This window comes from Oreochromis aureus, linkage group 18 (genome assembly GCF_013358895.1).
Source record: "Oreochromis aureus strain Israel breed Guangdong linkage group 18, ZZ_aureus, whole genome shotgun sequence".
NCBI lineage: Eukaryota > Metazoa > Chordata > Actinopteri > Cichliformes > Cichlidae > Oreochromis > Oreochromis aureus.
In genome coordinates this window covers 26,150,361-26,174,714 of record NC_052959.1, presented here as the reverse complement: position 1 = coordinate 26,174,714, position 24,354 = coordinate 26,150,361, and the positions used below count along the sequence as shown (strand labels likewise).

Genomic DNA, 24,354 nt, shown 5'->3' with positions numbered 1-24,354 from the left:
TAGAAAGCAGGTGGATGATTTTCAGGCGAACAGCATCACATGACAAGTGTTTAAACATTAGTTTTCATTAAGCAACTTATTTTCCAAGTAGTGAAACACATACTTATATAATTGCTCTCATATAAAAGTCATGACCCTGCTTAAGTAATACAAAGGTTTTAGGATACCATTATACGTACGTATTATTAACATCATGTTATTAGATGATAATTATTGATTCATTAACCTGTACATCACTTTTACTTTGCAGCTGGAGATTATTTAACTTACTATATATTTCTGATTAGTATTACAATATACAATATAATATCTAACTACAGCTTTTAAAATAAGCAGCAGTCTACAAGATTTGCAAGTAAAATAAAAGTAGAATATAGAACTACTTAGGGTATATTCTATCACCAGCCCTATCTATGCTTTTGTCCGGTGACATTATGAATAACAGTACTGTACAATTATTCAGTAATAGTTATGTGGTTATGACAACGTGTGAAAAAATACCTGATTAGAAGGAGAAAAAACAAAAAACAAAAACCTTTTTTAAAATCAAATGTGACATACAATCTATGGAAGCTTGTTTCCACTACTCTTTTTTTTAAAACTTGGTATTTTATTTTAGTTGTTTGTTTTTATTTACTGCTACTGGGATTAATCTGAGCTGTCCTAACTCAAAATGTTGCAATGCAATTTAAAAATAAACAAGAGATATTAAGTCGAGATTTTGAGATTAATAACCTGCAATTCTGTCTTGCAGATGGCAAAAATAAGTAAATAAATAAATCCGTCTCTCTCTCACACACACAAACACGCACATACAAATCAGAGTTGGAAACAAGCTTCCATAGCTTATAGCAAGGTATTGCTAATTTTCCAGCCATTTTCTCTTATTGAGAAGCATCAGCTTCTTGGGTTCTGCCACCATCTTTCCCGTTCGTGAAATCTCCTTAAATGTCAGCCCAAGATTTATTTAAGTGATACTGAAATTAATTTAGATCAATGTTCAAAATAGGTAAATATCAAGATGGCTGCCAAGTGGCAAGTCATACTTTTAGAATGACTGTGGCACAATGAAAAGTGAACTTTCGGGTAACTCTGCATTTCCAATAAGCATATCACGCTAACAGACTTCACTTAGAAAGCCGCAGTCACTCACAGAAGCTTTTCATTATTTTGATTCCCTGCTTTTCATTAGTTTAGCATCAATAAATAGTATTAAACTAATTCGGAAGATTAGATAGGAGGGCTCAGTGTAACAGAGCAGTAGCCTGGGTAGCATAGAGGAGGGAGATGAGGAGGAGGAGAAGGAGGATGATTTAAGTCAGACGAGAATAACGGTGCAGACATTTGACGCCTAATTTGGTTTTTTGGGCGGGGAGCAGCTCGTCTGAGCTACTAGAAGATCCAGCCAGGGGGCTGAGGACCTGTAATCGTCGGCTCTCCTACCACTTGCATGTTCTCAGGAGCTGAGAGCAGCAGCAACGAGAAAACAGAAAGGAAACTTCCCGGTGTGGTGTTTTTGCGATCAAGGTAGGCGTTTTGAGAAGTGTACAGGAAAGACTTTCCAAACATGCTGCACGATGCCTACCAACGTGCTTATTGAGAAGAATTGATTACTTAGTCTACGCTTTTATTTTGAAAATCTACAGGCTTTCGACGAATTAGAATTTTCCACCATGAGGAGTAACTTTAAATATCCACATGTTTTACTAAATATTATCTTGTAGTTCGATTTTTCAAAACAAAATTTTTGTTACATTCTTTTGAGACAAGATGTTTTTAAAAGACTGCAGTGTGGTGTGTTTCTGTGGTTGGAGCAGGGTGTGGCAAGTGGCACTCCCACTTTGACTGTCAATGAATGAACCGCTGTCAAACTTACATGTTTTACTTTACAAAGGGGTTACATTCTCCTTTACCTGATATTAGCCTGATATGCCTAAATATTTATTTATTTATTTTTTAAAGTTTTTCCTTTAATTTTTATTAAGAAATGTGGCTTTTGTTGAGTGGGTCAGTCTCAGAGAATCAAAATGTGATCGTCACTGTACGTTTTATCAGAGAGATTTTGTGCCTCGAAAAGTTCTCGACTACTTAGGATTTTTTCAGCAAATGCCTATCAACCTTTCAAAACGCAGTGCTCAGGTTTGAATACACTGGCATCATGCTCTGACTTGCACATACTGAAATGGTTTGCCAACAGAGTTCATCTTGTTCATCTTGTGCCTCCATCCCTGTAAGTGGATTATAGGTGAAATTGAGTAACTAACGATGTGTCATGGCAACAAAACAAGGAGCCCACATGACCTCTCTGCTGGGACACTGAAACACTCGTTTCCTGAACATCTTGACATGATAGTACATCTTGATATTTGTGTGCGTGTGTGATACGTGTAAAGCGACTGTGCAGAGGAGCACGATGCTTTCACATCCTGATATAATCTATTTTCTATTTTCAGCATCACTTGCAATTAAGGAAGTCCTTTTCCATGCTTTTTTCTCTATCATGACTATTTTCCTCTCCTTTATTCTTTCCTGATTCAATTCCACAAGTAGCAAAGCAATGGCAGTAGGAGTAGCGGGATTGATTTTTCCATTACGACCCTCCATATTCATTTATTTTGAGTGGTTTACACAAAGCATAATTGGTACTCTAACTCCCAGGCTGGGTAGGGACTTTTGAACAGGGAGGGAGAAAGAGGACAACTGATGGAAAAGAGAGGGAGTAGCCAGCCACCAAATGAGACCATGAGGAGGAAAGCAAGGAAAGAAAAAGAGAAGAAAAGACAAAACTTGGCAAACATGACAAAGTTACCAGTTGTTCAGCAGCAACCAGACTGCAGCACATCTGGAACCCATGAGTAACTTGGAAAAATTTTATAAGAAATAGGGGAGGAGGTAGAGAGAGAGGAAGGGGGAGTGGTGAAAGCGAGAGGCCTTGTAGTGACTCAACCTTTTGCTATTCCACTCCATCACTGTGTTTAAACTATGTGTCCTTCTGTGGCCAAGGCACAGGGCTTCCCCCGTGTTCCCCTCCCTCCTAGGGTGAAGTGAGTCATCCTGAATCAGTTTGCATGGTCTTTTTTTTCCATTTCTCTCTTTTTTGTTCACTTCTTTGTCTTGATACCTCACCACCAGTTTAGCTTTTCACCTCCCCAACCATGACTGTTTCATAGATGTTTAATAGGACTAATGTAAACAGGCCTTTTCTCTATGTTTATAACTGTCTCTCTGTGTAAGCTGTGTAAGGAGAGGAGCACTTGTGGAGCCAATCAGGCAGTAGGTGTCATGAGGGGAAGGGAGGAAAGGCAGCCAGTGTTGCCAGAGTGAATCTGAGCTATAAAAATGTTAGATGTGGAAAAAAAAAAAGAAGGAAAAAAATCCAACCCCCCAAAACACCACTGTAGATAAGCTGCTATATAGAAGTTTCCTAAAAGCATTACAGCAAGGACAATGACAGGATATGAACTCTTCTGTAAGTTGACTAATCTTGTCAACCTTGCAGTGCAGTGCAGCTGCCCAACCAGTTGCAGTTTGGGGTAAATTATATTATCTGGAAAATACTTGCATACAGATCGCTAAAAGCATTTTGTAAGTAATTTTTGGTAAGTCTGGAGATAACACTGGTACTAATTATTTTGGATGGAAGGCTGAGCAATGAAATTGAGCAAACGGTAAGAAGGATGAGGGATAAGTGTACCAAAAGATATAAGGCAAAAACAGCAAGAACGGTCAGCTGACCCTCTCCTTAAAGTTAAGGGCTATTGGGCCCAGGACATGGCATTGGACATATCTTCAGATGAATGGGATTCATGTTTTCAAAATGTTAATACTATGTATAAAGAAACAGGCAGTAGATTTATTAAACTTAAGATAATCCATAGGTGGCATCGAACTCCGCAACAATTGTATAAATGGAACCTGGCCCCTACGGACGAATGTTGGAGATGTGATGGTCAAAACGCTTCTATTTTACATATCTTATGGAGCTGTTTGGCACTTCGGGATTGGTGGGAAAACATAATGGAGGTATCTCCAAAAGTTGATTCTGTTCATCTGGACGTAGCGTTTTGTGGGAGAAACGTTTCGTCACTCATCCAAGTGACTTCTTCAGTCTCAGCTGACTGCAGGTTTCCCCAAACCTTATAAACAGTACATTTGCATAATGACTGAAACCAGCCCACTGAAGGAACAATGGGCTGTGAGGTCAGTTCCTTAATCATAATTATGCAAATTCCCATGACCATTGATCAACAACAACTGACCTCACAGCCCATTGTTCCTTCAGTGGGCTGGTTTCAGTCATTATGCAAATGTACTGTTTATAAGGTTTGGGAAACCTGCAGTCAGCTGAGACTGAAGAAGTCACTTGGATGAGTGACGTAAACGTTTCTCCCACAAACGCTACGTCCAGATGAACAGATTCAACTTTTGGAGATTTACTTTCCTGGATGATTGAGAATGCATCAAGATATAATGGAGGTAATTTTCAGTGTTTTGAAAAGGAGATTTGGTATCTCACCAAAACTGTCCATACTTGGTATAACCACAGAACTTTCTGATGGAGATTTTTCCAGTTATACAAAAAGATGGATTATTCTGGCTCTTACTACGGCCAAACGGGTCCTGCTAAGACATTGGCAGAAAAAGAACCCCCCTCCCTATGAAGAGTGGCTAATGACAATGGCTGAGTTGGCATCTTACGAAAAAGTGACTTATGGTTTATTAGATAAATTGCATCAATATGATTGTATTTGGTCCCCCTTTACAAGCTGGCTTTCTGTAACTTGAAGAACAGAGGAGTAATGATAGAGTGGTGGTGTGGGGATTGGTGTGCAAAGAAAGAATAGGATAACTTCCCTTTGTTTTTGTTTTGTTTTTTCTTTGTTTGTTTTTTGATGTTGTTAGTGTTGTTGTTTTTGTTTGTTTTTTAAAATTATTTATTTATGTATTTATTTTTAAGTTCTGTTATTGAAGTTTAAAATGAAATAAATAAAAAATTGTTGACGATAAAAAAATAAGGCAAAAACAGCGATGCTGTGTTTTGTGTCAGTTTGTATCAAGTTAAGTACTTTTCGAGTGAAAACGTTGCATTCAGCTCTGTCATGGCAATTTTAGATGTTTTCTGACATTTTAAAGTGTGCCTAGCTGATTTCCAGCTCTGTAGCTTTGTCAATTTAATAGAAAAGCTGTTTGAGTTCTACCACACAGCCACTCTCTTCCCTTGCAAACAGAAGGTTTGAACATTTAGTGGGTGGGGCTTCTGAGCCTGAGCTATCTGAAGCTCGAGCTTTAAACATTAAACATTAAATCCTCTAGTCAAATATAAAAAAATCATTAAAACACCTTAAAGATACTAGATATTAGGAGCAATATAATCTTGCTCGGTGCTATGTTACACTGAATTTTCTACCCAAAAAAGGAGAGGGCAAAAAGACTTCAGCTTTCCTTAGACTATATTCATAGTTTAAATTCCAAATTGCGCTGTACTTGCGACACTGGGAGTGGGTGTGGAACAAATAGGCCACGTTTGCAACACGATGACAGACAGGGGTCTGTGGAGTTTGTAGCACCACACCCATCTCTGAGGACATGACTATTGAGCAATGTCTGAAAGAAAGTGGCTGCGCTCGGTGCTTCAATTCTGTTATGAGAACAAGTCTGCAGCTTGTATGAGACATAAACTACCAGAGAAATTAAAATGGTGTGTTCATCAGCTGATTTGACCAGATGTGAATGGGCTGTGACACGCTTGACCACAGTGAAGTCATTATTTGCGGTTTCGAATTGTGTTTTCAGGATTTGAGTTGTTGTTTAAGTCATTCATGAAAATACAACGGCAGAATTGTTCCACTCAGAAATTGGCATGTAGTCGGATGAACCCTGTTTGCACACAGGTTGCTGGTCGCGCATAGTTATATCTTATATTTCATCTAGAGCCATAAAAAGTTGCATCAGACTCAAAAATACCACTTACTAATCATTTTCTTTTTCTTCTTACAGGTTTGTCTGCCTGACAGAGGCAACTCCCACAAATAAGAGGAATCTCTTCTGCTTCTCTCTTCGCCCAATTCACCTCTCATCATGGCTATAGTCCTCCACTCCAGCCCTCTGCTGTGGACACGGCTGGCAGCCATGGCTTTCTCCTGTGTGGCATTCTCTGTGGCTGTGCATGGTGCCAAACTCGAGCATGGCACAGGAGACTGGTGCATCTTCTGCTGGGCCTTCAGCTTTGCCGGCACTCTGCTCGTGATTCTGGTGGAGCTCTTCGGCCTGCAGACAAAAGCCCCTGTTTCATGGAAGAACTTCCCTATCACATTTGCCTGCTACGCTGCCCTACTCTGTTTGTCCGCCTCTATCATCTTCCCACTCTACTTCCTCAAGGGTTTATCAGGCTCCAGTTCGATCCGCGACTACCGCATCGTGGTAACCGCCTTCTCCTGCTTGGCAACCGTTGCTTACATAAGTGAGGTGAGCATCAGCAAGGCGCGTCCAGGTGAGGTGGCCGGCTACATGGCCACAGGACCTGGACTATTGAAAGTCTGTGAGACCTTCGTGGCCTGCGTCATCTTCGTCTTTGTGAGTGACCCTGTGTTGTACGACCGTCACGATGCACTGAAGTACTGCATGGCCGTCTACTGCATCTGCTTCATCCTGTCAGCAGCCATCATCCTGCTCTGTATAGGCGAGTGTACTGGGTGCTTGCCTTTTCCGTTCCCCCGGTTTCTGTCAGCCTACGCCATGCTGGCTGTGGTCCTCTACCTGTCAGCAACCATCATCTGGCCTATCTTCAACTTTGACCCCAAGCATGGTGGGAGTAGAGATAGGCCATACAGCTGCAGCTCACAACGGGGGTTGTGTTCGTGGGATAAGCGTATGGCAGTGGCTGTACTCACCGGTGTCAACTTCATCCTCTACCTGGCAGACCTGATCTACTCCACCCGCCTGGTATTTGTCAATGCTTAAAAAACAGGAAGTCAGGCTAGCAGTATGCTTCAAATAAAATTGAATTTGGTAACTTTGTCAAAGGCTTTGGAACTGCTGTCACTGTTACTGCTGCAAGCAAATGGTGGCATACTGAGTCTAGCACTCTGGCCACTTTAATGGTATCACTAGAGGACAAGCCGTGATAGGAGGCTAAAGAGCAAACTTTAGCATGATAGCACAGCTGAGACAAATCTTGTGTGACTCAATTTGTTGTTTGAAATTTGCCCTGAAAAGGATATGATTTGCCTTTTGCTAGAACCAGACAGAAGGAGAAAAGCATGCCCTACAGCCCAAGGTAACTGTGCAGTGGTAAATATGGAAATGCATTTTAAAAAAACATAAAAGAGAGTGTGCTCAAGCCATGAATGAAGCTTTTCATAGGCATAGATTGACATATTCGGATGGTCAAAACACAAATCTTGTGCTCTTTTTGGCTTGAAACGTTAAAAATTAGCTCTGAAACTTTGCCAGATTTAATTTTGTGTGAAGTATACTGCATGACTGAATTTCTTAGAGAGAAAGAGAGAGGGAGAGAAGGGAGGAGTAAGAGGCAAGTTAGTGGTTGTGTCTACACATACAACAATATGGCTTTCTGTTCATGTGTTGTGGCATGTAAATGGCAAATATTTGCTTCCAGTCACCCAAAAGACTCTTATCTTTTATATAGAGACCTGAATGTGATTGCTGGAATCTGCTGATATTACTCAAAGTTTTTAATCAGTTCCCATTTTAATACAGAAAATAAATTTTTCATGTATGCAGGGATGCTTTGGATAGTAGTAATCTATCAAGAGATTTTCCAAAAGAAGACTTAAAAAATGCTGTGTGCATGTAAATAAGACAGAAAAATTAAAACAAAGATAATGTTGAGTTTTTGTTTGATACTTTTGGCAGAGTGTATGTCAGTGTATATATATAAAGACAGTCAGTGAACATTTCAGATTAACTGTTACAGAAAATAATTCAGTGCCATGTGACTGACTTTTGTGACCTTTTTTTTAATGGCATCATTAAACTTCATTGCAGTACACAAAGCAGCTGACAGGGTTGCATCAGTCAGTCGTTTTTTTAAACTTCATGATATCCCAACAATTCAATGACTGAAAGAAGTGATAAATTTGTTTACATGATGTTAAAGATGATTGGTAGGCTAGCTTTTGCTCTTGTTATGGAATGTGTGTATCTGTGAGCTATAATCTATTGTAAGAACATATATGGATTTAAAGAAACAAGTAAAACATATAGTCAAAGTACAGGTATTAATGTTTTCATTGTGTGTTTATATTTCTGGTGTCCTCAAATATCAAAGAACCTACTAACGCTGGTCCCTCACTGCTAAGGTTATATTCATTACATCTATTTGTTTTGTACTGCTCATAGAAATCTATTAACAAAGTTTTCTCTCAGTCTAGATGCTCTTAGGACTGTAGTCTTTACATTTTTTATACTCTGTTGTTTCAAGTGTGGAAACCACATCAGTGTTGATGGAAAATGTATTCCAGTGTTTCAATAAAACCACATGATAAACAGATGTTTGTGTGTTAGTTTCATGTTTTTATGCTTTGGTTTAGTTCCCATAAGATCCAATTTAAATATTTTATTTAACTCTAAACTTTTTTTTAGCCACCCTGGTGGTGTAGCTCCTCTTCTTAGTAAAGACTGAAATATGTCAAAGTCTATTAGAAGCAGCAAAATCTGGTATAGATATTTAATATTTAGTGTGTGACACACACACATAGGAAAATAACTGGTAAAGTAAGTAGATACCTGTCCAAATGGAAACAATCAGGGTTTAAAGCAAGAGGCCAAAAAAATCAATACCTTCAGTGGCAACACAGGGCTGGCTCCAAAAATGAGTCCCACAACCAACTCTCATGTTAATACCTCCACCTTTCCAGCCAAAATAAACAGTGTGTTGGTCTAAAGAGCTTGGAAAGAAAGCAGCTGAACTTCTTTCAGTTTCTTGAGTTTCTATTTAAAACTGAGGTGCAACGCCATCAAGAAACTTTAACAAGTCCAGTCGCTTTCTTTCTAAACTCCTTAGACTCCGATGGCCTGGATGACTGAGAACCTACACAGACAAAAAGCCTGGTGCAAAACATTTGGTCAGGGTAACTATGTAACTACATTTGAATTTAATTTAAAGCTGAAGTTATGCATATGTATCAAATGTGTGAAATCCCTATGAATTTCACCAAAACACCCTTTTTTAATTAAATATTTTATTTTGTGTTTTAATCTCCTGCCTATGTGTTTTGAGTCTGTGTGTGTTCATGTGGTTGTGCACTGCGTGATTACACAGGTGTGTGCATGTGTGCCCTGGTCACAGCTCCTTCCAGCATGGCCCGAGGTAAGTCACTGTCAGGTTGCTCTCAGGAAATAAAAGTTTCTTAAGGCCGTTAGTTGTAAGTTGAATATGACCAAACTGCCACGTTTTGGTTTGTTTAATAATTAGTTTTTAATGAGTTTAGCTCGAGGATAGAACTGTAACACTAGCATGCTAAGTTAGCCTGGTCATTAATGGCAAGTGAAAGAAATCTCTACTGTATTTTGTTAATGACATGGATTTAATTATTTTATCAGGAGAGCTGGCCTAGCAGATGCACAACACACACAGCTCATGGTTTTCTGTATTTCTATATATTGCAGGGATTGACAGTAAAGAGACCAGAGATCCAGTGCTGTCTCCTGTCTGTTAATTAAATACCAGAACACAATACATCACAGGCGTAACACACACAAATGGGTTACACATGACTAGGGTTAGTGCAAGCATAACGACTAGATATACAGTTAACTATACTAACAGATCATGCAAGAAGTTCTTCAGGTGTGTGGGTGGTAAAATTGGTCACTTTATTGCTCAGCTGTTCAATGCAAATATCAGTCAATCACATGGCAACAACTCAGCACTTTCAGGCATTAGATATGCTCAAGACAACCTGCAAAATTCAAACTGAACATGAGAATGAAGAAAGGGTTTTTAAGTTTCTTTTTAAACTTTCATGGTTATTGTGGCAGAGAGAGGGAGAGCGGTCTGAATATTACAGAAAATGATCCAACAATGGTAAAATATCCAGCAGCAGTTCTCTGGGCAGAAATGCCTCAGAGGAGATCATAGGAGAATGGCAAGACTAATAGGACCGCAACAGTAACTCAAATCACCATTGATTACAACAAAGGTATGCAGAGAGGATCCCTGCAGAACACGTCAAACCTTATGAACCTCTTGCTCAACAATATTGCAAAAAGCTTCATTCATATCAGAATCGTTCCATTGTACTAAGAAGGCCTCAATGGAAGAGAGCCTCTTTGAAACATGGTTGAATAGGACACATCAACTGTGGTATGTAGACTGGTTCATGTACACAACCTTATTTTATTATTATTATTTTTTTACTCGAGCTCTCAAAGTGCTTTATACAACAAACCTGTCATGGTCTGGGTGAATAGCATTGTGTTTTCCTGCCATGCTTCATGTCTCTTCCTCTGGGTGAACTTATATTCCTTGAGGGAGCCGCACCTGATGCTGATTATCACGGCATTACTTAAGACCAGTGATCACAACTACTCTTCGCCAGAACATCAGCTAACCAGTGTTAGCTGACGTAATAGCAATAAGCTTGTGCTTATTGCTATTGCTAATATTTGTACTAATCTTGTTTCTCTGTCTCCAGTCAAGTCCAGCGATCACATTCACGGTCTGCCTACAGTGAACCTCAGCTCGATCATTGGTTGCCGTCAATTCCACCACAGCTCAGGTACGAATTTCTCCACTCTGTTCCACCTGCCCACCTCCCTGTCTCATCATCAGGACCTCTCAGGATCAACTCGCTCATGGGCTCACCCAGACCTTGGTACGGTGTACATTTTAGGACATCCTCAGGTCTCAGGAAAAAAGTTGTCAGGTCTCAGGTTTTTCATTCATACAGGCACTTTTCATTCATACAGGCTCTAACTTAGTGCTTTCTATCTAACATTTGCGCACGTTGTAACCGCCACACACGTTTGTTCAGGCAGGCTGGACTCAAATGCTAGACTCAGGAAGTCAAAGTTCAGTGCGTTTATTTACACACTGAAAATTAAACAATGTTAAACACAATGCGAAGGCGGGAAATCATGCTCCAAGGGTATCCATGAAATCTGTGCAGAGGAAATACACGGTAAGAATCCAAGGAGATCAGCAAAGACTGACTGACTGCATCTTGTGGCAGTGGCCTGACATCAGAAACAGGTGGGTGATTATTCCAGGTGTGTCGGGCCAGAGGTGGGAAACCAGGATGAGTCCCACCCACGAGTACAGGCAACAGGAAGATAGGAGGAGGCTGAAGCCAGTCAGGGAGGACTGAGGGACCATGACATATATTCACACACATGCATCAGTGGGTTCAGTATCTTGCCCAAGGATATTTGGGCATGCAGAGTGTAGCAGCCAAGTATTAGTACATGACCTGCTCTACCTCCTCAGCTACAGTCACCATGTTGTGATGTTGTCATGTCAGTATGGACCAAAATTAAGAAATGTTTTCAGCATCTTGTTAAAGAACAAATAAATATAAATTAATTAACTAAAAGAAAAACAATATTTGACCTGAAAGTAACTACCTCTCACTACTCTCTTTACTTGTACCCCTCACCTCTGTTCTCAGAGATTCCTTTCAGCTTTGCGTGGACCCCAGGGTGTGAATCAGTGACAACTGTCACAACGACTGTAAATGTTTGACCACTGGAGGCTGCACTTGATGCTTCAATTCTGTTATGAGAACAAGTCTGGCGCTTCTATGAGACATAAACTACCAGAGAATAAAAGATGGCGTGTTCACCAGCTGATTTGACCAGATGTAAATGGACTGTGATGCGTTTGACCACAGTAAACTCATTATTTGTAGTTTTGTGTTTTCAGGATTTGAGTTGTTTTAGCCATTCATGAAAATACAAAGGCATCATTGTTTCACTCAGAAATGAGTATGTAGGAGGACTGACTCTCTTTGGGCACAGACTGCTGGCCTCACATAGTTATATCTTGTATTTCATCTAGAGCCATAAAAAGTTCCATCAGACTCTAAAACACCACTTACTAATCATTTTCTTTTTCATACAGTTTTGTCTGACTGACAGAGGAAACTTCCACAAATAAGAGGAATCTTTTCTGCTTCTATCATCAGTCAATTCACCTCTCATCATGGCTATAGTCCTCCACTTCAACCCTCTGCTGTGGACACGGCTGGCAGCCCTGGCTTTCTCCTGTGTGGCATTCTCCGTGGCTGTGCATGGTGCCAGGACCATCCCCATCAGCGGAGACTGGTGCATCTTCTGCTGGGCCTTCAGCTTTGCCGGCACTCTGCTCGTGATTCTGGTGGAGCTCTTCGGTCTGCAGATGAAAGTCCCTGTTTCCTGGAAGAACTTCCCTATCACCTTTGCCTGCTACGCTGCCCTACTCTGTTTGTCCGCCTCTATCATCTTCCCACTCTACTTCCTCAAACATTCCACAGGCCCCAGTACGATCCGCGACTACCGCATTGTGGTAGCAGTCTTCTCCTGCTTGGCTACCATTGCTTACATAAGTGAGGTGAGCATCAGCAAGGCACGTCCGGGCGAGGTGGTCGGCTACATGGCCACAGGACCTGGACTATTGAAAGTCTGTGAGACCTTCGTGGCCTGCATCATCTTCGTCTTTGTGACTGATCCTGTGTTGTACGACCGTCACGATGCACCAAAGTACTGCATGGCTGTCTACTGCATCTGCTTCATCCTGTCAGCAGCCATCATCCTGCTCTGTATAGGCGAGTGTACTGGGTGCTTGCCTTTTCCGTTCCCCCGGTTTCTGTCAGCCTACGCCATGCTGGCTGTGGTCCTCTACCTGTCAGCAACCATCATCTGGCCTATCTTCAACTTTGACCCCAGGCATGGTGGGAATAGAGATAGGCCATACAGCTGCAGCACAGAATCAGGCTTGTGTTCGTGGGATAAGCGTATGGCAGTGGCTCTACTCACTGCTGTCAACTTCATCCTCTACCTGGCAGACCTGATCTACTCCACCCGCCTGGTATTTGTCAATGCTTAAAAAACAGGAAGTCAGGCTAGCAGTATGCTTCAAATAAAATTGAATTTGCCCACTTTGTCAAAGGCTTTGGAACTGCTGTCACTGTTACTGCTGCAAGCAAATGGTGGCATACTCAGTCTAGCACTCTGGCCACTTTAATGGTATCACTAGAGGACAAGCCGTGATAGGAGGCTAAAGAGCAAACTTTAGCATGATAGCACAGCTGAGACAAATCTTGTGTGACTCAATTTGTTGTTTGAAATTTGCCCTGAAAATGATATGATTTGCCTTTTGCTAGAACCAGACAGAAGGAGAAAAGCATGCCCTACAGCCCAAGGTAACTGTGCAGTGGTAAATATGGAAATGCATTTTAAAAAAACATAAAAGAGAGTGTGCTCAAGCCATGAATGAAGCTTTTCATAGGCATAGATTGACATATTCGGATGGTCAAAACACAAATCTTGTGCTCTTTTTGGCCCGAAACGTTAAAAATTAGCTCTGAAACTTTGCCAGATTTAATTTTGTGTGAAGTATACTGCATGACTGAATTTCTTAGAGAGAAAGCGAGAGAGGGAGAGAAGGGAGGAGTAAGAGGCAAGTTAGTGGTTGTGTCTACACATACAACAATATGGCTTTCTGTTCATGTGTTGTGGCATGTAAATGGCAAATATTTGCTTCCAGTCACCCAAATAGACTCTTATCTTTTATATAGAGACCTGAATGTGATTGCTGGAATCTGCTGATATTACTCAAAGTTTTTAATCAGTTCCCATTTTAATACAGAAAATAAATTTTTCATGTATGCAGGGATGCTTTGGATAGTAGTAATCTATCAAGAGATTTTCCAAAAGAAGATTCAAAAATGCTGTGTGCATGTAAATAAGACAGAGTGGAATAAAAACAAAGATAATGTTGAGTTTTTGGGTTCTAGCAATTAGTCTTTTTTAAGTTCATGATATCCCAACAATTCAATGACTTAAAGAAGTGATACATTTGTTTACATGATGTTAAAGATGATTGGTAGGCTAGCTTTTGCTCTTGTTATGGAATGTGTGTGTCTGTGAGCTATAATCTATTGTAAGAACATATATGGATATAAAGAAACAAGAAAAACATCTAGTCAAAGTGCACGTATTAATGTTTTCATTGTGTGTTCATATTTCTGGTGTCTCCAAATATCAAAGAACCTATTAATGCTGGTCCCTCACTGCTAAAGTTATATTCACTACGTCTGTTTGTGTGGTACTACTCAAAGAAATCTATCAAAAAAAAAAGGTTTCACTCCGTCTACATGCTCTTAGGATTGTAGTCTTTACAGTTTCTATGTTCTGCTGTTTCAAGTGTGGAAACCGCATCAGTATCGAAGGAAAATGTATTCCAGTGTTTCAATAAAACCACATGATAAACAGATGTTTGTGTGTTAGTTTCATGTTTTTATGCTTTGATTTACCACCCTGGTAGTGTAGCTTTGTCATGTCACAATGTGAGTCAATCCCCTTGTAAGTCAAGACTGAAATATGTCAAAGTTTATTAGAAGCTGCAAAATCTGGTATAGATATTTAATATTAAGTGTGTGACACACACACATAGGAAAATAACTGGTAATATGAGTCAATAAATATACACATTTACCTGTCCAAATGGAAACAGCCATGGTTTAAAACAAGAGGCCAAAAAATCCAATACCTTCAGTGGCAACACGGGGCTGGCTCCAAAAATGAGTCCCACAACCAACTCTCATGTTAATACCTCCACCTTTCCAGCCAAAATAAACAGCGTGTTGGTCTAAAGAGCTTGGAAAGAAAGCAACTGAACTTCTTTTCGTTTCTTGAGTTTCTATTTAAAACTGAGGTGCAACGCCATCAAGAAACTTTAACAAGTCCAGTCGCTTTCTTTCTAAACTCCTTAGACTCCGATGACCTGGATGACTGAGAACCTACACAGACAAAAAGCCTGGTGCAAAACATTTGGTCAGGGTAACTATGTAACTACATTTGAATTTAATTCAAGCTTAAAGTTTCGCATTACTATGGGTTAGTCCTGACTATTCCTTAGGCATCAGCTTAATCTGAATTGCCACCCTGGACTTGTTGACCATTTGATGTATATGGTGCTGGTGCCTTTTGAAGAAATTTTATTTTATTATTTGACAAGCATAACGACTGGATATCCAGTTAGCTATACTAACAAATCATCCAAGAAGTTCTTCAGGTGTGTGGGTGGTAAAATTGGTCACTTTATTGTTCAGCTGCTCAATGCAAATATCAACCAATCACATGGCAACAACTCAGCATTTTCAGGCCTTAGACATGCTCAAGACAACCTGCTGAAATTCAAACTGAACATGAGAATGAAAAAAGATGTGTAATTGTCTTTGAACTTTCATGGTTAATGTGGCAGAGAGAATGGTCAGAATCATTCAGAAGCTCCTGATCTACTGAGATTTCCTCCATAACCATCTCTAGGGTTACAGAAAATGATCCGACAATGATAAAATATCCAGCAGCAGTTCTCTGAGTGGAAATGCCTTAGAGGAGGTCATAGGAGAATGGCCAGACTGATAGGACTGCAGCAGTAACTCAAATAACCATTGAATACAACAAAGGTATTGTTGTAAGGAAATCCACACATCTGAACGTCCACACATCTCTCTCTCTCTCTCTCTCTCTCTCTCTCTCTCTCTCTCTCTTTCAACTCAGGGTAGGCTCACCACACATCAGGGAAAGGGTATCCAGGAAATCTGTGCACAGGAAACACACGGTAAGAATCCAAAGAGATCACAATCAGAGCACAAACACAGAGCCGAAGGAGCCTGGATTTCTCTAATTGTATAGCTCAATAATCCAGCAAAGACTAGCTAGCTGCCTCTTGGGCCGGTGGCTGGCCATCAGAGACAGGTGAGTGATTATTCCAGGTGTGTCGGGCCAGAGGCGGGAAACCAGGATGAGTCCCACCCACGAGTACAGGCAACAAAAACAACAGCAATAGATATGGGGGAGAAGAGAGAGAAAGCAAAGGCAGAGACAGATACAAGCCAAAATATGTCAGTCAGGGAAGACTGAGGGACCATGACATAGGGTTTAGTATTTTGCCCAAGGATACTTTGGCATGCAGAGTGGAGCAGCCAGGGATTATTACCTGACCTGCTCTACCTCCTCAGCTACAGCCACCCTGATCTGATGCTGTCATGTCAGTATGGACCAAAATTGAGGAATGTTTTCAGCACCTTGTTGAAGTTATCTTTATATATATATGTATGTAAATTATGGCAGTTCTGAAGGACAAAGGCATTCAACCAGGCACTAGCAAGGTATCAAGTCAAAGTCAAAGTCAAAAAGACTTTATTTATTTATTTATTTTACATTAACTGTAAATGTTTGACCACTGGAGGCTACACTTGATGCTTCAATTCTGTTACGAGAACAAGTCTGGAGCTTGTATGAGACATAAACTACCAGAGAAATAAAAGATGGTGTGTTCACCAGCTGATTCGACCAGATGTAAATGGGCTGTGATGTGTTTGACCACAGTGAAGTCATATTTGCAGTTTCAATTTGTGTTTTCACCATTTCACTTGTTTTAGCCATTCATGAAAATACAAAGGCATCATTGTTTCACTCAGAAATGAGTATGTAGGAGGACTGACTCTCTTTGGGCACAGACTGCTGGCCTCACATAGTTATATCTTGTATTTCATCTAGAGCCATAAAAAGTTGCATCAGACTCTAAAACACCACTTACTAATCATTTTCTTTTTCATACAGTTTTGTCTGACTGACAGAGGAAACTCCCACAAATAAGAGGAATCTTTTCTGCTTCTATCACCAGTCAATTCACCTCTCATCATGGCTATAGTCCTCCACTTCAACCCTCTGCTGTGGACACGGCTGGCAGCCCTGGCTTTCTCCTGTGTGGCATTCTCTGTGGCCGTGCATGGTGCCAGGACCATCCCCGGCACTGGAGACTGGTGCATCTTCTGCTGGGGCTTCAGCTTTGCCAGCACTCTGCTCGTGATTCTGGTGGAGCTCTTCGGCCTGCAGATGAAAGTCCCTGTTTCCTGGAAGAACCTCCCTATCACCTTTGCCTGCTACGCTGCCCTACTCTGTTTGTCCGCCTCTATCATCTTCCCACTCTACTTCCTCAAAGGTTCCATGGGCCCCAGTACGATCCGTGACTACAGCATCATGGCAGCCGTCTTCTCCTGCTTGGCTACCGTTGCTTACATAAGTGAGGTGAGCATCAGCAAGGCGCGTCCGGGCGAGGTGGTCGGCTACATGGCCACAGGACCTGGACTATTGAAAGTCTGTGAGACCTTCGTGGCCTGCATCATCTTCGTCTTTGTGACTGATCCTGTGTTGTACAACGATCACAATGCACTGAAGTACTGCATGGCTGTCTACTGCATCTGCTTCATCCTGTCAGCAGCCATCATCCTGCTCTGTATAGGCGAGTGTACTGGGTGCTTGCCTTTCCCATTCCCCCGGTTCCTGTCAGCCTATGCCATGCTGGCCGTGGTCCTCTACCTGTTAGCAACCATCATCTGGCCTATCTTCAACTTTGACCCCAGGCACCGTGGGAATAAAAATAGGCCATACAGCTGCAGCACACAACTGGGGTTGTGTTCGTGGGATAAGGGCATGACAGTGGCTGTACTCACTGGTGTCAACTTTATCCTCTACCTGGCAGACCTGATCTACTCCACCCGCCTGGTATTTGAGAAACAAGAAGTAAAGGTAGCAGTATGCTCCAAATAAAACTGAATTTGGTTACTTTGTCTATGGAACTGCTGTCTCTTATACTGCTGCAAGCAAATGGATACTTTAATGGTATCACTAGAGGACAATCCATGATGGGAGGCGAAAAAGCAAACTTTAGCATGATAGCACAGCTGAGACAAATCTTGTGTGTCTCTTTTGTTTGAAATTTGCCCTGAAAATAACATGATTTGAATTTTGCTAGAACCAGACAGAAGGAGTTTTTTATGGCAGATCAGCTTCCATTTTAATGCATTTTTCATGTTTGCAGGAATGCTTATTATTTGGATAGTAATAAGCTATCAACAGATTTTCCAAAAGAAGACTCAAAAATGCTGTGTGCATGGAAATAAGAGAGAGGAATAAAAACAAAGATAACATTGAGTTTTTGTTAGATATTTTTTGCAGAGTGTATGTCAAAAGTGTATATATAAAAAGGTAATTTGTCTTTTTATATATACACTATGGATACCCAAGAATACTTTGGCATGCAGAGTGGAGCAGCCAGGGAGCAGTACATGACCTGCTCTACCTCCTCAGCTACAGCCACCCTGATGTGATGCTGTCATGTCAGTATGGACCAAAATTGAGGAATGTTTTCAGCACCTTGTTGAAGTTATCTTTATATGTATGTATGTATGTATGTAAATTATGACAGTTCTGAAGGACAAAGGGCATTCAACCTGGGACTAGCAAGGTATGCCTAATAAAGTGTCCAGTGAGTGTTGCAGTTTATGATTCCTTAGGCTGGACTGTTAAAACTGAATTTAATTCATCAAATTGAGGATTGTCCACTGAAATAGATGCAAAGCACCACATTTTCCTACTGACTGTTTTGAAACCTGATTTCCTCTGATCTCTAATTGTGCTGTGTGAATCTTCACAAATGACATAAATTAATTAATTAAAAGAAAAAAAATATTTGGCCTGAATGTAAACTGACTGTAAATTAGCATAGCTCAGTGCACACTATTTATACTCCCCTGTTTACTTTACCTCTCACCACTTTGTTTACTTGTACCCACCACCTCTGTTCTCAGAGAGATTCTCTCCAGGGTGTGAATCAGGGACATCTGTGATTCACACCAACTGTAAATGTTTGACCACTGGAGGCTACAAGGGGGGCAGAGTGGAAACTATGAATATTTAAATTGCCTGTAAATCTACCATCAGGAAACAAGACAGAGGTGACGCCCAATCGTGACACAATGACTTGTCATTATTTTTCTAAAGGAAACGTTGGACATTCTGGTCTGGGAATGTGGTGCTGCAGCTGCTGGCAAGATCAGAACTAATAGGGATTTACCATAAATCAGGAACACGATGACTCAGCTTCAGCCAGCCTAGACAGTTTTTAAAGTTTGGTTTACAGCACATATATGAGAAAAGTGGTCGGTGGATAAATGATATGAGGCAAAATTAACAGCTTTGTGTGATTAAACACTTTTAACATCCTGAGCAGTATATCATCATTAACGTGGACAGAACACAGAGGACTTTTTATGTTCACTTTATACCAGAAATGTCCCCTTTTGGGATTTCAATTATACTGAAACTCATGATCATCAAAATGTTGTTGTGTATTTTCTCTGTCATGTCACTTCGATGTTTCACTTGCACAGAATTTAACAAAAAAAGACTCTTAACTAGGTCGTCTGCTAAAAGTGGAAAATTACTCTGAGCTCATGGAAAAAAAGAGGTTAAGATGTTTACCAGTCTAGTCACGACTCGACTGGAGGCCAATCCTGGTCCAACTTCCAGCATGACGTAGTAACTTAAAGCCAGTATTGCCAAAGCTGATGATGTGCTTTCAATGTCTGGATTTTAAATGAAGGAGAACAGAATAATTGTACTATTCTGCATTAAAAAACCCCACCTCTGCTGCAATGGCTTAGGAAAATCTTTAAATTCTTAAAAATCTGTTTTAAATCAACAGATAAAAATAAATCAGACCCATCTTACTACTTTGATTTAACAAAAGTTTCATTATGTGATGTGTCTAAAAAAGTACATTTTTGCACATTTTCACTTTAATAAAAGAAATATTGTACAATCTTACTGCAATAATTAAACATTACACATCTTAACTCTCTTGTTTTTGTGTGTATGCGTTTTTTTTACTCCGTCTCGTATAAGTTTCATTTATAGGGACAAAGGTCCTGTGCAGATCAGCTTCCCTACCCTAAGTTACTAAATTAATTCTTGGCCATCCCACTCTGAATCACAGGAAGAACAAAGAGTAAGTCAGCAGCACTACAATAGCTTGATACAATCTCAACTGAAAGAGGCCATAGAAAGAACTCTGTCTCTTACGCAGCATCATGTTTCCACTGGAAGAGCAGACGTGTTGTTCCAAACACTGCCAAGAGTTAAATGTGGAACAACAAGCACTTGAATGACAGCACAATACCTAACTGAAACCATGTGGCTAATTAACAGAGACGCACAGATGTGCTGAGAGCCTGAAATGTGCAGCACTGCTGACATGCATACATCCTCATCTTCCTGAAACCCCTTGTACACAACGTCCTGCTTGGCCCGAGTCTGATTTCCTCCTGATTTTTAATGGCTAACAGCTGGTCAAGCTATGTGTGTGTGTGTGTGTGTGTGTGTGTGTGTGTGTGTGTGTAACACAAGTAATTTAAAGAAGTGAGTTTCCCAATATGCTCATTTGCTTTCAACACGTTTGTGTCCTCTGACTTTACACTGACCCTTTGCCGTGTTGAATTTAGCTTCTTACTACACAGTCTTATATAATCTTTTTATTTTAAAGAGGACCTTCAACACTTCACCACACATAAAAATCAGCTTGATATGGAGCCTTTGAAGCACCAAGTTGGGTTTTTATCAAAGGTTACGTGACGTCAGTCAAGAAACAGTCAAACACGAGACCCCCCTCATAAAACCACAATTTGATCTCTTCTTACTTCCATTCGGGGCTCAACAAAAAAGTGAAGATGGTGATCAAAAATCTTTAGAAATATTCTCTTCTCATTTTGTTACTTTTGTTTTATGCCAAACAAAGAGACTGATGTCTGCAGTCTCTTATTTATAGGTCAGCCTTGCAAGAGCATTTAACAGATTATAGCCCAAGGTCCAGAGTAATTGGAGACTTTTAGATGTATACTTACACTATAAACCTTATAAACTTATAAGGTTTATGATGTAAGTATAAACCTTATAAGTTTGTGGGAGATTAGTTAACATATTGTGTGCCAAACACCCCTGCCAATGAGAAGGAAATTCGGGTAAACGGAGAGGAAAAAGGAGTTAACATTTGTTGTTATCAGAAGGTTGATGAACTGCAAGTGAACAGTGGAGAGGGGCTCCACCAAGGCCCAGCATAAGATAAACAAAGAATATTTAAACGCTGACTCATTCAGAGCTACTCTAGTGGAGTCTAAGTGTAAAAATATGAAGCTGAAAATGAGCATAATTGGTCCTCTTTAAATCTATCTATTGTAATATCTTTTACACTGAAAACAGAGCATTCCTTTATTAGTCCATTTTGCAGATCAGCTGAATAGGTAGATCCTTTTCGGATGCCTGCTCCTTTACCTTTCTGCCATAATAAAGCTTAGGTAAGATAAGGCTGTCTCAGATGCAAAATGGTTTTTCTTCAGTGGTCTAATGTGATTTGTCTTCACTGTCCGTTGCAATCCAGTGCAGACGCCGATCTAAAAGGCTATCATTAGCATCAGCATTAGTAAAATAGCAAATTAGTGTGCTAAAAACATGTTTCTGTATCAGTAAAGGCAGTATTTAATCTGAGATTGCATAGTTGTTACTTGTGCCTGTCCACAGTAACGAAATCACAGTGATACACTACTTTTGAATAATATATTAAAAAATGCAAAGGACCATAAAACAAAACTTTCCACTTTAATCAGCTACCTTCATGTTTTGGTTTCTGCCAACTTTTGTGGTTTACAGTGTATCAGAGGCTGAATCTGACTTTTGTGATACTTTAGTAAGAGTTTATGCAACTCTGAGCCTCAGTCACGATTATTGTTACTCACAAATATTAGCTAAGCTTGTAAACATTAAACCTATTAATCATCAGCCTTCTCTGTGTGAGCACACTGCCAGAAATAGATTAACAAGAACTAGCATGATTATAAATATAGTCAGTGAAGCATTATTGGCATTAAAACCAGAGCCAGTAGGCTGCTTTGTCACATTAACAGCAGGCAGCAGCAGGCGAATTGCTATATTTGTTTCTCACATACTTGAGGATCCTAAAATTGGATTGCAGCTGCGTTTACTGATGAACTCGGCTAGGGATTTCTACAAAGACAAAAGCTATGTGAACCTGCATGTGTCGGTCAGGCTGGCCAGAGCTCAGTCTCTTATGTTTGAGATTATACCTCCCCCTGGTGAATATCTGTGTGATTTCATGTGACAAGATGAATCTGTAGAACAACAAAACAAGAGTCACTGTAATGGATATTATCTGTGGTGACCAGGGATCAGGTGAAAGTTCAAACCCTTTACTGTAGTAAAGCTGAGTCCAGGTATACAGTAAACAGGTGATCGGTCAAACCAGGCAGATAAAACCAAGAGAAACAAGCAAAGATAAAAAAACAGAGAGACAAAATTGGGTCAGACACACAGGAAGTCTAACATGAGACGAGGATTGCCGGAAAACAGTGCGTGCACAATAACGAGGACAATGTGGCAGATGACAGGGGAAGACAACAGGACACAGGTGGAGCACATACCACTCTTTTCATTTCTCAGTTTTCACTTCTTTCATTCCTTTCCTCACGCCCTGTCCTCACATCTTGGTCCCTCCCATCATAGATGCAAGCAACAGAACAAAATGAGACATCCTTCCTTTCGGGAAGTCGTTTTAAAGCAATATCAATTACATTTTGCTTTGTGGAACAGCTGTATTGTCTGTTTTTATGATCTCAGATGTGACAGTGTTTAGACAACCTCTATATTTTGTCTTACTTTTAATTAACTTCACACAATGTGAAAAAAAGGACATATATGACTTCACAGGGTAAAAACACTTCTCTCCCTTCCTGATGCACTTTAGAAATGGAAACATCCTTCAAGATGCCATATGAGATAAAGTCCACTGTCATAGTCAATGGGAAGGAGGAGAGAAGGAAACAGATAACAGACAAATGAGAAAAAGAAAACACAGAGAAGGGCAAGAAGGGAAGGGCCTGAAATGAGAGACAAGGGTGAGTAAACAGATAGTGCCATATACAAAAAATTCACTAGTGCACAGAAAAGCAAAACACTTTTTCTGGCTTAACAAAAACATTTAAGCACTATTTTCTGGCCTACTAAAACACTTAATGAAAACCTACATGGATTCAGTTTTACAAGGTCGTTCAGCAGCTTGAAGTCAGGGCGACCTTTTTTATCCATTTATAGGATGAGAAACTATGCGATACTGATGAGATAGTGACAAAATTAAGAGATTGTGGAAGTCATAATCTACAATGTGGCTTCAGATTGTGCTTTTATCACACTGAAGATGTTATTAAACCTTGAACTGACAGACAGTCACACAGTTTGGACCAAAGTGTTTTTTGCCAGTAGGAGAACATGTTGTGTGTTAGCAACGAGAAGGTGCTGAGGTTGATTCTTTGGTTTCATGAGGCTTTTTTCTGCATTTTCTTCATTTTTTCAATTAACAAAAGCGTTACTTTGTATCTGCGGACTGTAAATACAGTGGATCTTTAAAAACAAAAAAACAAAACACAAATATTCCCAAGAACATGCCTACACATACATGTATACAATGGCGGTGTCTGACATTGGGATGTTGGCAGTGGACCCCTTGGTTCCTGTGGTTTGCTGGGTGGGGACTCCTTGGTCTGATTCTTGTGCTTTCCACTGTTGCTCATCAGATTGGGATCTGGGGAGTTTGGAGGTCGGGCTAACAGCTTAAGCTATTTTTCTTGTTCTGGAAGATTTTCTTGAGCAGTGTGGCGAGCCACATTTTACTGCCACTGTCACTGGTGCATGACTTTGCAGCGGTTAGGTGGGAGGGGGGGTTCAGATGGGTGGTATGTGTCAAAGTAACCTCCGCACAAGTGCCGGGACTGAACATTGTAATAAGATGATCAGTGTTATTTACCTCATGTGCTGGTTGTTTTAATGCTGTGTGCCAATCGATGTATAATCACTCCAGTATGAAATAGTTCTCCCACGCAATTCTACATCTGCACTAATCAATACCAACGACTGCACTGTCCTGTTATCTGATTGTGATTTGATTCCTAAACTCAGCCCTTTGTGCTCTTCAGCTATAATTAAAATGCTATTTGCAGCTTTAAAGGCGAGCTTTCCATTTATTTATTTTTGGCACGTTTGCTTGGCATGAACTTTCCATGTGTAACTAACAACATTTCCTGAGCTGCAGCCAGAGAGAAAAGTAGGACATGGAAATGGAAAAGTCAGTGTCATGAAGGAGTTATGGCTTCAGTAGAGCTACATTCAGAGCTCCACAGCAGCTATACTGTAGCTATCCTGTACCATTAGTGATTTTGGTCTCAAGCTCACAGCATGCCCATGTTTGGTTGCAGTGAAGCATATATACCCATAAAAGTGTCA

General features: G+C 40.4%; 3 protein-coding genes across 3 annotated transcripts; all 3 read left to right on the top strand.

Moving 5' to 3' along the window:
- Positions 1 to 1,369: 1,369 nt before the first annotated feature.
- LOC116326852 (myeloid-associated differentiation marker homolog) lies at positions 1,370 to 8,512 on the top strand. Its single transcript, XM_031748282.2, has 2 exons — positions 1,370 to 1,527; positions 5,998 to 8,512. The coding sequence occupies exon 2, from the start codon at positions 6,079 to 6,081 to the stop codon at positions 6,958 to 6,960; it is 882 nt and encodes a 293-aa protein (XP_031604142.2). The 5' UTR covers positions 1,370 to 1,527; positions 5,998 to 6,078; the 3' UTR covers positions 6,961 to 8,512.
- A 781-nt stretch (positions 8,513 to 9,293) lies between these two features.
- Positions 9,294 to 13,102, top strand: LOC116326637 (myeloid-associated differentiation marker homolog). The gene is made up of 3 exons (XM_031747989.2): positions 9,294 to 9,331; positions 10,659 to 10,742; positions 12,147 to 13,102. Exons 1-3 carry the CDS (start codon positions 9,322 to 9,324, stop codon positions 13,043 to 13,045), a joined length of 993 nt encoding a protein of 330 aa, XP_031603849.2. The 5' UTR covers positions 9,294 to 9,321; the 3' UTR covers positions 13,046 to 13,102.
- A 3,654-nt stretch (positions 13,103 to 16,756) lies between these two features.
- Positions 16,757 to 18,005, top strand: LOC116326646 (myeloid-associated differentiation marker homolog). Its single transcript, XM_031748003.2, has one exon. It carries the CDS (start codon positions 16,870 to 16,872, stop codon positions 17,776 to 17,778), a length of 909 nt encoding a protein of 302 aa, XP_031603863.2. The 5' UTR covers positions 16,757 to 16,869; the 3' UTR covers positions 17,779 to 18,005.
- Positions 18,006 to 24,354: the final 6,349 nt, after the last annotated feature.